At 39.5% G+C, this 13276-nt stretch overlaps 1 protein-coding gene across 1 annotated transcript in view; it reads left to right on the forward strand.

Moving 5' to 3' along the window:
- Window positions 1-13276, forward strand: part of ACSS3 (acyl-CoA synthetase short chain family member 3) — a 155912-nt gene that overhangs the window by 110475 nt on the left and 32161 nt on the right. Inside the window, exons 10-11 of the mRNA XM_047740345.1 lie at window positions 9620-9715; window positions 12411-12474. Of these exons, the coding sequence (XP_047596301.1) occupies window positions 9620-9715; window positions 12411-12474 (160 nt within the window). The remainder of the gene's footprint in view (window positions 1-9619; window positions 9716-12410; window positions 12475-13276) is intronic.

Raw genomic sequence — 13276 nt, forward strand, 5'->3', positions numbered from 1 at the left:
TCTGGCTGCAGATCTCAGCGTGAAATACACCTCCGTACAACCAAATGCCGCCTTCCTGTGTTTACTTTCTAACTCTTCGTTATTCCTGGCTTTTGGGTTTTACTTAATGTCCGAGTCCGAGTGGTTTAGCTTCTTTAAAGTACAGGCCTGTATTTCAAAGACGATGAGTTGCACTAACTCTCGAAATGCACACTGTGGAGTTCAGAGTGCTGGGCCGAAGTGGGCTGTGCTGCCAATGCCTTCGCTCCATGACCTGGGCTGTCCAGGGTAAATACACACCCCCAGGCCACTTTCGGACAGTAGCCTGCTGCGTCTTCAGTGATGTGAATGAATCACTACTGTCTGCTGCGTTTCTGTTTTTCTCAATGCAGTGGTCAACAATAAACTCATCTCTTTTTTTCTCATTCATGGGGAAGACATTTTACGTAGTTTAGTGTGAGAAGTTGTGATTAAGGGAAAGAACAGTTCTATGGATCTCTGCAGTGTTCAGCTGGGGATGCCGACAGTATCCATCTGCTGATAAAGAAAAACGTCCTGACATCATCATCGTTGCCTGGCAACAGTATTTTTTTTTTTCTCACTTAGAGCAATCTTCATTAGCTTAAGGTAGGTAATTTTTACTGATCATTTGAGAAGCAGGGGCTTAGAGGTAAGCTCCGTGAATTTGATTTGTGGAAGGAATAATCTCTTGTCAAATGTAAGGCAGGCTTGATGAGGCTTTTCTTTTTGAAAGTGAGTAACTGTTGACAAATTTTTAATCCATCTGAAAATGAATCTCCCAAGTGGAATAGCAGCCATCGAACCAGACCTTGTCCTCTTTACAGCATGATAATGTAGAAAGAACATCACGTTGTTTTTTTCCCCCTAAATATGATTACATGAAGTAGTTCGTATATGTATAACTGCTTTTTAGAACTTGTATTTGTACTCATTATTGTTTTAGTGATAATGTTTTCACAGAAGCGTGAACACTGGAAAATCAAGTAATATTATAAAGTCGGTTTGGTCTTTGAAACGTCATCTATTCTAATCCTCCTACCTTTGGCAAGAATCACATTTAATACACTCTTGAAAGGTGAAAATCTGTTATGTTTTTGTAGATCTTTATAAGAAAACAGGAGTTCCTAAGCCCTCCCTTGACTATCTGGAAAATTCTCTTTCCCGCTGTTGCATGTAAACCCCTACACTGCAGGTCCATCAACCCTCCAAATGGTTCCCAATTCCTCTTTTTGCTGTCAGTTCTGATTTCGAAAACCACAGGTGACTATTCTCCTTGGAAAAGCGATGTAGGTGGTGGAAAGTGTTGCGGAATCCTAATAGGACAGCCCTTAAATCCAGGTTCAGCGACTGACCTGCTAGCCAGGGGCAAGTCCTTGATCTTTTGCTTACACTTTATCTCGTGGGCCCGTAGAAAGCTTGAAATGAAGTGAAATGTGTACAAACGATGCAGCAGACTTCCCGGGCTATCGTAAGACTCAATAAACATGTTCCTTTTTCTTTCCTTTCTATGAATCACCCTTCACAAATATGAAGACCATCTTCAGGCTCCTGGCCTGTAGATAATCCAGACTCAAGAAAACTTGGAACATAAGGGCTCAATTTATACATGAGGAAAAGTAATCATAGAGAGTTTAATTTCGCAGAGTCAACCAGCTAGTTAAGATTAGAATGGGAGCTCTCCTTGCACTCTTGTCCAGAGTCCTCCCTTCCTCGGTCTTATCTTAAGCCTTCATTAATTCAGCATATCTTATCTAACTCAACTGCAAGTTATTTATGAGTTTTCCCACAGTTACAGGCAGTAAGGAGCTGGTAAAGGAGAAGGATAAGACCCCAGCTCAAATTAATGGTCTGCTTCCAGTACAAAAAGTTAGGCTGCTTTGAATTAAGTATTTTAAACAGTAATCGTACCATCTTGGGAACACAAAGATTAAATTGATTTTCTTTCACTGGTGTACATCTCACTGCTCTGCTTTCTTTTTGCTACCACCATTCAAGTTATTTATAGTGCACTGTATAGATTCAAAGGTGGAGAGAATGGTTTCTTTACAAATTGCTTTTATGCCCATCATGATGCTGTGATTAATATGACTCAGCAGTACCAGGTTGCTGAATTGATTGATTTCCAGGACTTCAGCTCTCTGCATGGGCCACCAGCTTCTAAATCTATACTGTTTAAATGTAGTGTTTCTAGAACCACGGTTTGTACAGAATAGCGATTTCCAAATGCGACAGGATCTCTTATCGATGGAGTTGGGCTCTATGAACCTGCCACTGTGTTCTTCCTCTTAACCCTCTCTCACACGTACTCCTCTTTCCATGTTGCTTTTCATGTGTAAGCCAAAACCCTGGGGTGGTCCTGGACTTCTCCCTCTTGCTCTTTCTCCAGACCCAAACAATCACCAAGACCATGTGACCCAGAGCATAGCTCAGATTTGGTCTCGTCTCCCACTTCCCCGCACCCTCCTCAGACCGCCAGCATCTAATGGACTTCTGGCTCTGAACTGGGATCCTTGGCTTAGTAATCCAGTTTGCAACTGAAGTGATTTTTCTACCATGCAGTCCTGTGCAATCACTTCTGCTAAACCCCTTGTATCTCTCCTTGTTCCCACAATGATATCCACATTTCTCACCATGCCGTAGAAGACACTTTGTGATCTGCCTCCACTTGTCTCTCTCACTTTGTCTCTCGTTTTCTCTTAGCCACTCAGTTGTCCTGAGCTTTGCTGTGCTGAATAACGCTGTCAGTCCCTTGATGGTCGAACTGCTCAACCTTTGAACATGCCATTTCTGTTTGGCATGTCTTCCCACCCTGAACACTGCCTTCTCATTAAAAGAAATGCCTTTCAGAGAATTCCATAAATATGTATTGAAGGACTGACCTTTGAATATCATTCTTGGGATAAGAAAATGTTGGAACAGAATTATAACGGTAACATACAGCTTTTTCTCCTCTGAATCCTCTACTCTCCCAGTCCCTGACTCATTTTAGAATTGCATTATTCTGTGACTTGCTATTTATTTTTTAAGAACTCTGACCTTAATAATGGGAACTGGAGCCTAAACTCATGTAAGAAGTATGTATTTACTAGTCAGCAAACATTTTCTGAGCATGAAATGTCAGGCACTAGACTGTCTTTGGTCCTGCTGATACAAATGGTTCCCAAGCACCCAGGAACAACGAGATTTCCACTACTGGCTAGGAGAGGGTTTTTTTGTTTGTTTGTTTTGGTTTGGTTTGGTTTTGGTTTTTGGGTTTTTTTAGGAGAGTTTTCAGATCATTATATGCACAGTGTTTTTTAAGAATTGCAGCAGTTCTTTTTTTGAAAATTTTTATAATATTTTTAGTGGCTAGTGTTCCAAAGTGCCTATTACTGTGCAAAAAAAAAAATTTTTTTTTTTTTTTCAAAACCTAGCAGCTTAAAACAACAACCACGTATCATGGTTTCTTGGGTGTGTGTACTGGGCATCGATCGGCAGGGCTTTTATGTTCCATGTACTGGTTTTTGTTTGTTTGTTTCCATGTACTGTTGATCGAGACAACTCAGGCAGTATTTGGTGGTGAATGGGCTAGTCTGGTGGGTCCTAGATGGCTTCACTCTCATGCTTTGGAATGACTGGAAGGCTAGAGTCGGTCAGGACTGTTGATGTGAATGCCTGCAAATGGCATTTTTAGTATGGAAGATTCCGAATAATGGGCCATTTTCCATGGTAGCTCAGAGGTTCCAGAGAGAGAGTGATTTAAAACCCTTCAGGCCTGTGCCTGGAAACAAGGAATTGCTTCCACTCTTTTCTCTTAGAATCATCAAAAAGCAGCCCGGATTCAAATAGAGAGGACCCGCCTTTCAGTAAGATGAGGCTGAAACATATTATAGCCATTCTTAATCTCCACGGTGGGTCAATTTCCAAGTTGTGGATATAGTCTTCTGAATTCTTCAATATAATTTCCCCTTTGCTCACCATTCATCAATAACTTCTGTCAGTATTTTCATATGTATCTTGCCAACATATGTATTTTTGTTCAACACGTAATATTTACAAAAAAGAATCATACTCATTCTGTTTTACAGATTTTCTAAACAATATTTTGTAAGAATTATTTCCTATCAGATATTTTTCTATGATGTTTGAATATCTTTGCATTCTTAATTTGGCATAATCTCTATTTTTGAACAATCTTCTAAGCATTAATATAAGTAATACTGTGATAAATATCCTTCATGCTTAATATTTGTGAACTCCCACAAATATTTCCTTATATGTGTTCCATAAAGTGGTACAACTGTGTTAAAGAGTATGTGCATTTTTAAGGGCTTTTGTAATTGCCAAATTGCCTTTCAGAAATATTGTGTTGATCTATACACACACTAACACTTATGTAACAAAAAATGATTATCTTTGGCTTATGTGGACAATCTGTCTCCCTTGCACCACCTGACTGGTCCTTCGTCTTTCTGCTAGTCTAGTGAATTCTCATATGAGAATGAATTCTCCCATTCCTCATGTTCAGGAAGCCACAGAAATCTCAATATGAAACAACTATTCTAATACACTCTCTGTCCATGCATTTTCTCAGACACATCTCTCTCAAAACCCCAACTAAAAAACGTCCACAGAACCTGGACGTTGTAAAAATATTTACATAAATTTTATTTGCATTGTTGTTGGTCATTAACATTTTGTTCAAAAGCCCTCATTAGCTTGCAGGATCACTTAGACTGAAAGCTTAAGGTCTTACAAGGACTTCAAAATAGTTTTAAATGATCTGTCTCCTCACTACCTATCTAAGCTTATTTCCTATTAATACTTTCCTCATTTATTCGGCTTCGATAACACCAACTGCCTAACTATTTCCTTTTTATTTTTTAAGATTTTATTTATCAGAGAGAGAGAGAGCGTGCACACAGCGTACAGAGGTGGAGAGAGAGGCAGGTTACCCGCCAAGCAAGGAGCCTGATGTGGGACTCAATCCCAGGACCCTGGAACCATGACCCAAGCCGAAGGCAACGGCCTAACTGACTGAGCCACCCAGGTGTCCCAAGATTTTTCTTTTTTTTTTATTTGAGAGAGAGAGAGAATGAGAGAGAGAAAGAGAGAGCATGAGAAGAGGGAGGGTCAGAGGGAGAAGCAGACTCCTGCTGAGCAGGGAGCCCGATGCAGTGCTCAATCCCGGGGACTCCAGGATCATGACCTGAGCCGAAGGCAGTCACTTAACCCACTGAGATACCCAGCGGCCCCTGCCTAAGTATTTCTTTTCTTTTTTTCTTTTTTTAAATTTTTTTTTAAATATTTTATTTATTTATTTGACAGAGAGATCACAGGTAGGCAGAGAGGCAGGCAGAGAGAGAGGAAGGGAAGCAGGCTCCCCGCTGTGCAGAGAGCCCGATGCGGGGCTCGATCCCAGAACCCTGGGATCATGACCCGAGCCGAAGGCAGCGGCTTTAACCCACTGAGCCACCCAGGCGCCTCTGCCTAACTATTTCTGAAGCACTCTAGGAATAAACTTACCCCAGGACCTTTGCACTTGTGGTTCCTTTCTCATAAATTCTTTGTCCTTAGATGTCACGTGACACAGGTCCTCACTTGTTTCAGGTCTTTACTGAAATGTTGCCTTCTCAGGGAGTTCTTTCTGGCCACCCTAAAATTGCAGTTCTTCCCCATCACATCTCATACCCTGTCTGTGCTTTTTAAAAATTTTCTTGGTGCTCGTCACTCTTTAACATGCCATATGGTTTATTTATGTCTTTCATCATTTGTCTCTGCAACTAGAATGTGAACTCCTTGACCATAGGAATTGTGGTCACTTTTGTTTACTCTTTTATCCCCAGTTCTAATGAGAGCCTAGCACGCAAAAGCTGCTCAATAAATATTCGATAATAAGAGATATGTCCCACCATACCACCATTCCCGAATATGAGAGACCGGGTTCACTCTCTGCCACAAGGATTTTTCTTGCTCTGAGACACAGTCTGGGTGATTTCTCTTCAGCTCTCTGTGTTCTCCACTCATCTATTTCATTCTTCTCCTTGTCTGTAAGAACTATGCAAACTGGGGCAAATGGCTTAAGTTTTCTAGGTTAGTCCTTCGTATTTTGCATTTGTAAAAAGAATGTTCCCTTTTCTCCCTATCTCCCTATGTAGTTGGATTAAATGCAATAATATAAACAAAAAGCACTTTGCATAGTACACAGAGTAATTCCTATTTGAAAAAAAAATGTATATTCATTTCCATTCCTTTTCTTCCTTTAGCGTTAGAAGTTTTAAGGAAAATTCCTTTCAGTAACAGTTCACTAATGCAATGAGGTAGAGAGGCAGTAAGTGAAGTGTCTGTGTTAGCCGTTAATGCAGTATGACTATAAATGTACCAAAATAACGTAGTCTTCCCAAGCTTCAGTTCCTGTCATGTTCTTCCCGGGTGTCTCTTTCTAAGATTAGGTATCTTTGGAGAGATTTCTCCAAATGAAGCATCCAGTTCTGTTCTTCAAAGAGAACATTCTGGTTCGCAGCTATTTCCCGGTCACAGTGTGGTATCCGGATTTCCTGTCTCCCTAGATAACTGTTAGCCGGTTAATTATAGCCTGGACAGTGTGAAACAGATGATTTTAGAACATCTTTGCAGTGGGGTTTTGGGAGTCCTTAGAAGTTTGGTTCAAGCCAGCAGGATGCCCGAGGGCTTGCCCCAGCCAGAAGCCTATTTTGCACACGGACCAGCCTGAGAGCCAGGGTGGGTGCAGTCCATGTGTGTGAATGTGTGAGCACACGGGCGTGCACCTGCCGTGCAGGTGGGTCGGTACATTCTTTAGGCCTCAGGATGCTCAGAGATAGAGAGAGAGAAAACCAGCATTCCTGTAACAACCATGATGGTCGTTCTCACCCCCCACTCCTGTCCTAACTATGGCTCCCTGTGTGGAGCCAAGGAACTGGCATTTTGGATCTTCTACACATCACTACCAACAGCTGGTTTTCCAGACCCGCAAATGAATCTAACTAAAGTCAGCGAGAGACTCGAATGACTTATATCATCTACTTTAAGTACCTGAATGGATAATCCTTTTCATTGCCCTTAAAATTCAAAGTAATCATACAGAAGAATGGTCTGTTCATACATCTTACAATCATTAATTAGATCAAAACAGCTAAAGGTTCAAAGATTGTAAGTATGGAGTCACTACACGGAGATGCTTACGAATCAGGCAAGTGTGTGTGGCATCAGCCCACTGGGGCAGGATAAACCGACAGCACATCACTGACTCATTCTTGTGTCTTTGTTTAAGACGAGGTTCTCGTCTCACTTCCTCTTCCCGTATCTCCTTTCTCCCAATGTCGAGGAAGAAGGCCCGAGGGCCCACATCCTTCCTGAGAATCCACCAGATGCGAGATGCAGCAGAGTGCCGTCAGAGTTTTGTTGTGGTGGTTTTGTGTTTGTTTCTCCTTCAGACAGCAGGTCCTGAAGCCACCGGAAGGTTCACTTGTAGGTTCTAAAGCTGTCTGTTGACACATTGCTCAGAGGCTTTGTGGTGTTAAGAAATGTAGAGATTTGAACTTGGAATGACTGAACGCCTCTGGTGTAAACCAACCGCGATCAGACACACTTTGAACATAGAAGATACTTCAGCAGCTGCTTCCCTGCCCGGGCTTTGAGGGGGAACAGAAGCATCCGAAGGGGAACAGCTCCCTTCGTCCTGTGTCCTAGTGGCTCCTGTTGCTGGTGTCACCTTGCTCTGTCTGCACACCTTCCTTTAAGCTCTGCACACTCACTCTCATTCAACAGGGGTCGGCTCCCTCGACCGCTACCACACCGCTTTTGTGTCTCTGTCAGTTTGGAGGACAGCTCAGGTCACTCCGGAGACATTTTTAAAAAGGCGAAGGGAAAAATGTTGCTAACCTTTGCAAAAAGGGGGTTTTATTCCCTGCTTTGTTTATGCTGTAGGGAGGAAAGACAGGGGTACTGCATGACTGCTGGAATGCTATTTTGTGTATTACCTATCCATTTTCTTTGTCCTGGTATGAACACCTTTGAAATACTCATCATGGTATGAAGCCATTTGAAAGTTCTTTGTTTAACATTGGAAATGTCTGCTCTGGTGACTTGCTGCTTCTCCTCAGCGGTGACCATATGGCTTAGCACCTTAAGCACTGGACTGTGACTTGGGTACTGTGTTTTAATGTTCCAGAGTTCATCTTCCGTTATTGAAGCGAGCTGAGCCGCCATCCATAACATGTGAATAATAAACCGAGCTACTCTGGAAAGTAAAAACAGTAATAAATTCTTCCCACCATTCTGAAGCGATGTAAATGTGTGATAAATTATGGTAGAAGTCATAGTGGAAAGAATACATTCTGAGTCCTTAGGAAGATGTTTTTTAATATTTTGGATTGCTTTGGATCTAATTGGTTTGGCAGTTGATCCCTTGGGTATATGTGCTGTCTGTGTGTGTACTAAGCCACTAGTTCCATAACTTTTCACAGTCAATACCTCTCTCATCCTGCTCCTCTACACATGCACATCTCCTATTTAAAAGACCATGCTAACCCCAAACTTGAGTTCACCAATAATAACAAATGCATTTGTGCGTAAAAATAATCACTTTCAGAATTTGTGGCTATCATATAATTGCTGCTATTATTTTGACTATTAGTAACTCGAGACAGAAAACAGATTTATCATTTTGTTCATCCGTGCAGATTAATTGTGGCAAAGTCTCTGGTCTTGATGAAATTATCAGCATAGCATAAATGTCCTTCTTTCCCTCCTTCCTTCTTGCCTTTCTACCTGCCTGCTTACCCATTTGCCTGCCTTCTAGAAGCCCAGGGACAGCAGTTTAAGAGCAGTTTAATAAAGCAATGTTAAGTTCAGCTTTAGATGCAAGCTCTCTGGGAGCTGGAGTTCTTTAAAAATGAGAGAAGATATTGTTCATGTATTCCCCAAAATCTTTGGGTTACTTATTCCAGAGATTAAGCCATAAGTAACAGAAATATCTTGCACGTAGCTTTTATTTACCATGATAAAAACTTTTAGGTGAATTAAGAGAGAGCATCTTCTCTAGAGATCTTTGAGTTCTTGGCATGTGTTTTATTTTTTATTTTTTTAAAGATTTTATTTATTTATTTGACAGACAGAGATCACAAGTAGGCAGAGAAGCAGACAGAGAGAGAGAGGAAGAGAAGCAGGCTCCCCGCCGTGCAGAGAGCCCAAAGATGTGGGGCTCGATCCCAGGACCCTGGGATCATGACCTGAGCCGAAGGCAGAGGCTTTAACCCACTGAGCCACCCAGGCGTCCCTTGGCATGTGTTTTAAAATTCTCACAGCCACATAATTCTGCATTCTTCATGCCCATTGATTCATAACCAAGAACGTCAGAGAGACCTGTCTTTTTTTCAGAAGAAGCTTTACTCTATACATTGTTCTCAATTCGTGTCCTTAAGGTTTAAAACTGTTAATCTGGTGTCGATTACTGGATTTTTTTTTTTTCATTTTTAAATAATGCATTTCCTCCCTTCATCTATTCCTCGTGCAGATAAATTCTGTGGCAAACTGGGGGATCGGGGGCAGGGCATACACCAAAGAAACATCATGATCTCAAATTTAAATGTTAAATGATAAATAATATTTATTTCTCCAGAGACTGGATCCCCAATTACAGCATCATGCATTGGATTAGGTAATTCCAAAACACCTCCTCCAGGACAAGCAGGAAAAAGTGTTCCAGGATACAATGGTAAGAAATGACCCTGATTATTTGCAATAAATTTGGTTATTTTCCCATGTCTAATGCGAATCAAACTGCACAGTAGGTGCTTAAAAGTATTTGATTGAATGAATACTTCATACTATAAATAAATGCCTTAATTCTGTTATTAATCCATTGGTTCAAAAATAAGATTGTTGACTTCCAAGGACATGTTCTAAATGACTGTCATAACCAAAAAATAGTATTTATAAGGCACTTTAAGGATATGGCTGGAAATTAATATGTATGTAATACTTGCTTGGTGCAGACTACTTTGCATACATCATTTCATTTAATGATGAATTATAGTTAATTCAGAGGTATCATTACCATCGTAAAGATAAGTTAACTGGTGCCAGGAGAGGCTGAATCACTTTCCTGAGGTAATATGGCTGATGAGGTCCTCTAGACAATGCACACCATTGTGTTTTATTTTGTTTGTTTCTTTGCATGTTTTTGCTACAAAAGCTGCAGTGTTTCCCATTACATATGCTACCTTTTAATTTAGGAGTGATGATAAGTCTTCTGAGCCTTGCTGTCTAAAGATAAATATAAAAAGTAAAGATTCTAAATAGAAAAATCGCTTCATCCATGCTGCTAGTATGTGACGAGAAGATATATTTTAAATATTTGTTTTTAGATTGTTGGTAATAGCTTTGATAGTTCAGTAATTTCCCTTGGGCTCCACTTGCTGGTTGCATAACTTATACAAGTCACCTAACTTTTCAGAAATTCAATTTTCTTATTTCTAAATGGAAACAATAATTCCACATGCTTCCTGGGGTCATGATGTAACATGAGGGAGCATTACACAAGCACTTGCCAGTCAACAGACTGAACTAAGTCTTAGCTCGTCGTGTGCTGCCATTTCAGAGAAGCCAGACGGACTGACCTGATTTAGACTTACACGTTCACTTCACAGACAAGGAATACAAAGAACAGGAGTTATTTTATATGTATAAGGTTACACAATTTAGTTTAATAGATGTATGAGGAAAACCCATCTTTGGGAGACAGAATACAGTTCCTACATATAGTTTCTATTTGCTTGTAAATTATAAAATATAGAGACTTATCCTTTGCCTATCTGACATAAAAATATTTTATTTTCTTTCTAGGACAATGATTAGTTAAAGAAATGTGGATTATTTGATTTAGCCTAGCGCAGGTGTATTTATAAAAAGAAAATTTAGATTTTTTTTTTTTTTTTTGGGCAGAAATAGATATTCTGTGAAGTCAATGACTTTTCCAGGCATGGGAAGGTGAACCCAGCTTTAGTGAAATCCTCACTTTGAACGGTTCTATCATCCCTGCTCCTTTTATCAGAAAAATTGCTTTGTGTTGAGCCATTTTTAGGGGCTGATGTTTGTGGGAGATGTTAAATACATTTCCCTTTCAGTATTTTTATAGCCAGCTTTAAGAAAGAGTTAAGCTTTGATGCCTCATGAAATTTCAGTACAGAAACTTCTTGTCTGAAAGCCATCGGCTTACCAATCACATAGGTTAAATGTTAGAACTGAGGTATCTATACCCAAGGAGGTAGTGGTTTTATGACTTATGATTTTTATGTTTTGTGATTAGTCAGAGATTCAGAAGCATAATGTAGTATTCAGTATTATAATAAAAAAGTGGTATCCACTTGGGAAAGGAAAGATAACCATTTTTGTGTGTGAAAAATACTCAATGTAACGTAAGTGTCACATGCATTGAATACCTTTAAGTAATTCTTATAACAACACTGAGAGAAGAATCACTCTTACTTTTTATACAGAGAAATCAAAGGCGCAATACGTGTACAGGGCCACAGAGAAAATTGGTCACTGTACTGGAATTTGGGGAAACATAGTGAGGCACGACTTCTACCCTTAGTGACCTCCCAATCTTGTGAGAGGAATATTTATGCCACTACTTATGGTCAGAATACAACCTTAAAACAAAGTGCTCTGGAAACACAAAGAAGGGAATGATTAACTTTTTCTGGGGACAAAATCCTCCTTTTCTCATAGCTTCGCTCAGTAGAATAACCTGGATAAATGAAGCCACACAAAGAATCAATTAGAGCTTAAAACGCGATGATATATCCTCGTTTCCAGTTTGCATTAGAGGTTACGGAATGTGGATTCAAGCTTTGGCCTCCTAAAATCTTTCAGGATTGTCAGTGTGCTGCAGAAAGCACTGGGATAATATTTGGGAATTAAATGGATCTTGAAGGCTCAGAAGTGGATATTAAGCTTTAAATCAGAGAAAGATGTTTCCCAGGCTTTTAAATACTTTTTATTTTTAGTGCTTGAAATATTTTTTTTTTTGTAATTTTAGAACTTGATTTGTTAATTTTTGAAAAGCTGCATATGTTTTTGATGTATTTTGGTAGAATAGAAGTCCATGTTAAAGTGGGTATAAACATGGATTATGAAATTAAGAGCATGTTTGAAATCCACTGTCTTTACTTAAGGGAGGTTCTAAGGGAAAATTCATGATCTTGTTAAGAATCAAAGCCTGGGCTCTTTTAATTTTTTGTGAGACATGTTAGCCTAGTTGTATGGTCATGGTCTCATAGGAATTAAAAGATGCCTGTCAAGTGACAGTTTTGGGGGTTAGAAATAGGAAACATGGAAAAGTTTAAGCTTTAAGGTTATGCATTTTTATTCAAATTTATATTATTTGTTTATATTTTACTTTGCAGTTACGATTTTGGATGACAACATGCAAAAACTGAAGGCTCGATGTTTAGGAAATATTGTGGTAAAGTAAGAAAAATTTGCAATAATATTATATAAGAGAGCAAGAATTGCTATATAGTATTAAAAAAATGGAGTGGTTGTGATGATAGTACTAGGGAGGGGATTGCAAAAGAAGCTTATGCATTGTTTGAGAATACATAGTGCCAACTCCTGTTGTTTAAAGAGGGAAACCCCATTAAGGAGGGCACGTGATCTGATGAGCACTGGGTGTTATGCCAGTAATGAATGATAGAACGCTGCACCAGAAACTAATGATATACGATATGTTGGCTAATTGAATTTAAATTAAAAAATAAATTAATTAATAAACATGGAAACCCCATAAAGTGGAACAGATTTAGATATGATTTTTTTTTAAAGATTTTATTTATTTATTTACAGACAGAGATCACAAGTAGGCAGAGAGGCAGGCAGAGAGAGAGAGAGAGAGAGAGAGAGAGGGAAGCAGGCTCCCTGCTGAGCAGAGAGCCCGATATGGGGCTCTATCCCAGGACCCTGAGATCATGACCTGAGCCAAAGGCAGAGGCTATAACCCACTGAGCCACCAGGCGTGCCTAGATATGATTTTTTTAAAAGATAAATCTTGCATTTTAATTATTTTTTGATGATATAATGTAACTTAAATACCAGAAATATAAAGAAGTATATAACGATTCTATACTCCCACCCTTTGGCGATACAACATTAATTTTATAGTATATATGACTTTTTCCTTTTGGCATGCATTGTAGATTGTCAAAACAATTCAGCTCATCTTTGTATTGCTGTTTTCCCTTAAACTTGTCTCATGAGCATCATTCACTTTAAC

This window comes from Lutra lutra, chromosome 8, assembly GCF_902655055.1.
Source record: "Lutra lutra chromosome 8, mLutLut1.2, whole genome shotgun sequence".
NCBI lineage: Eukaryota > Metazoa > Chordata > Mammalia > Carnivora > Mustelidae > Lutra > Lutra lutra.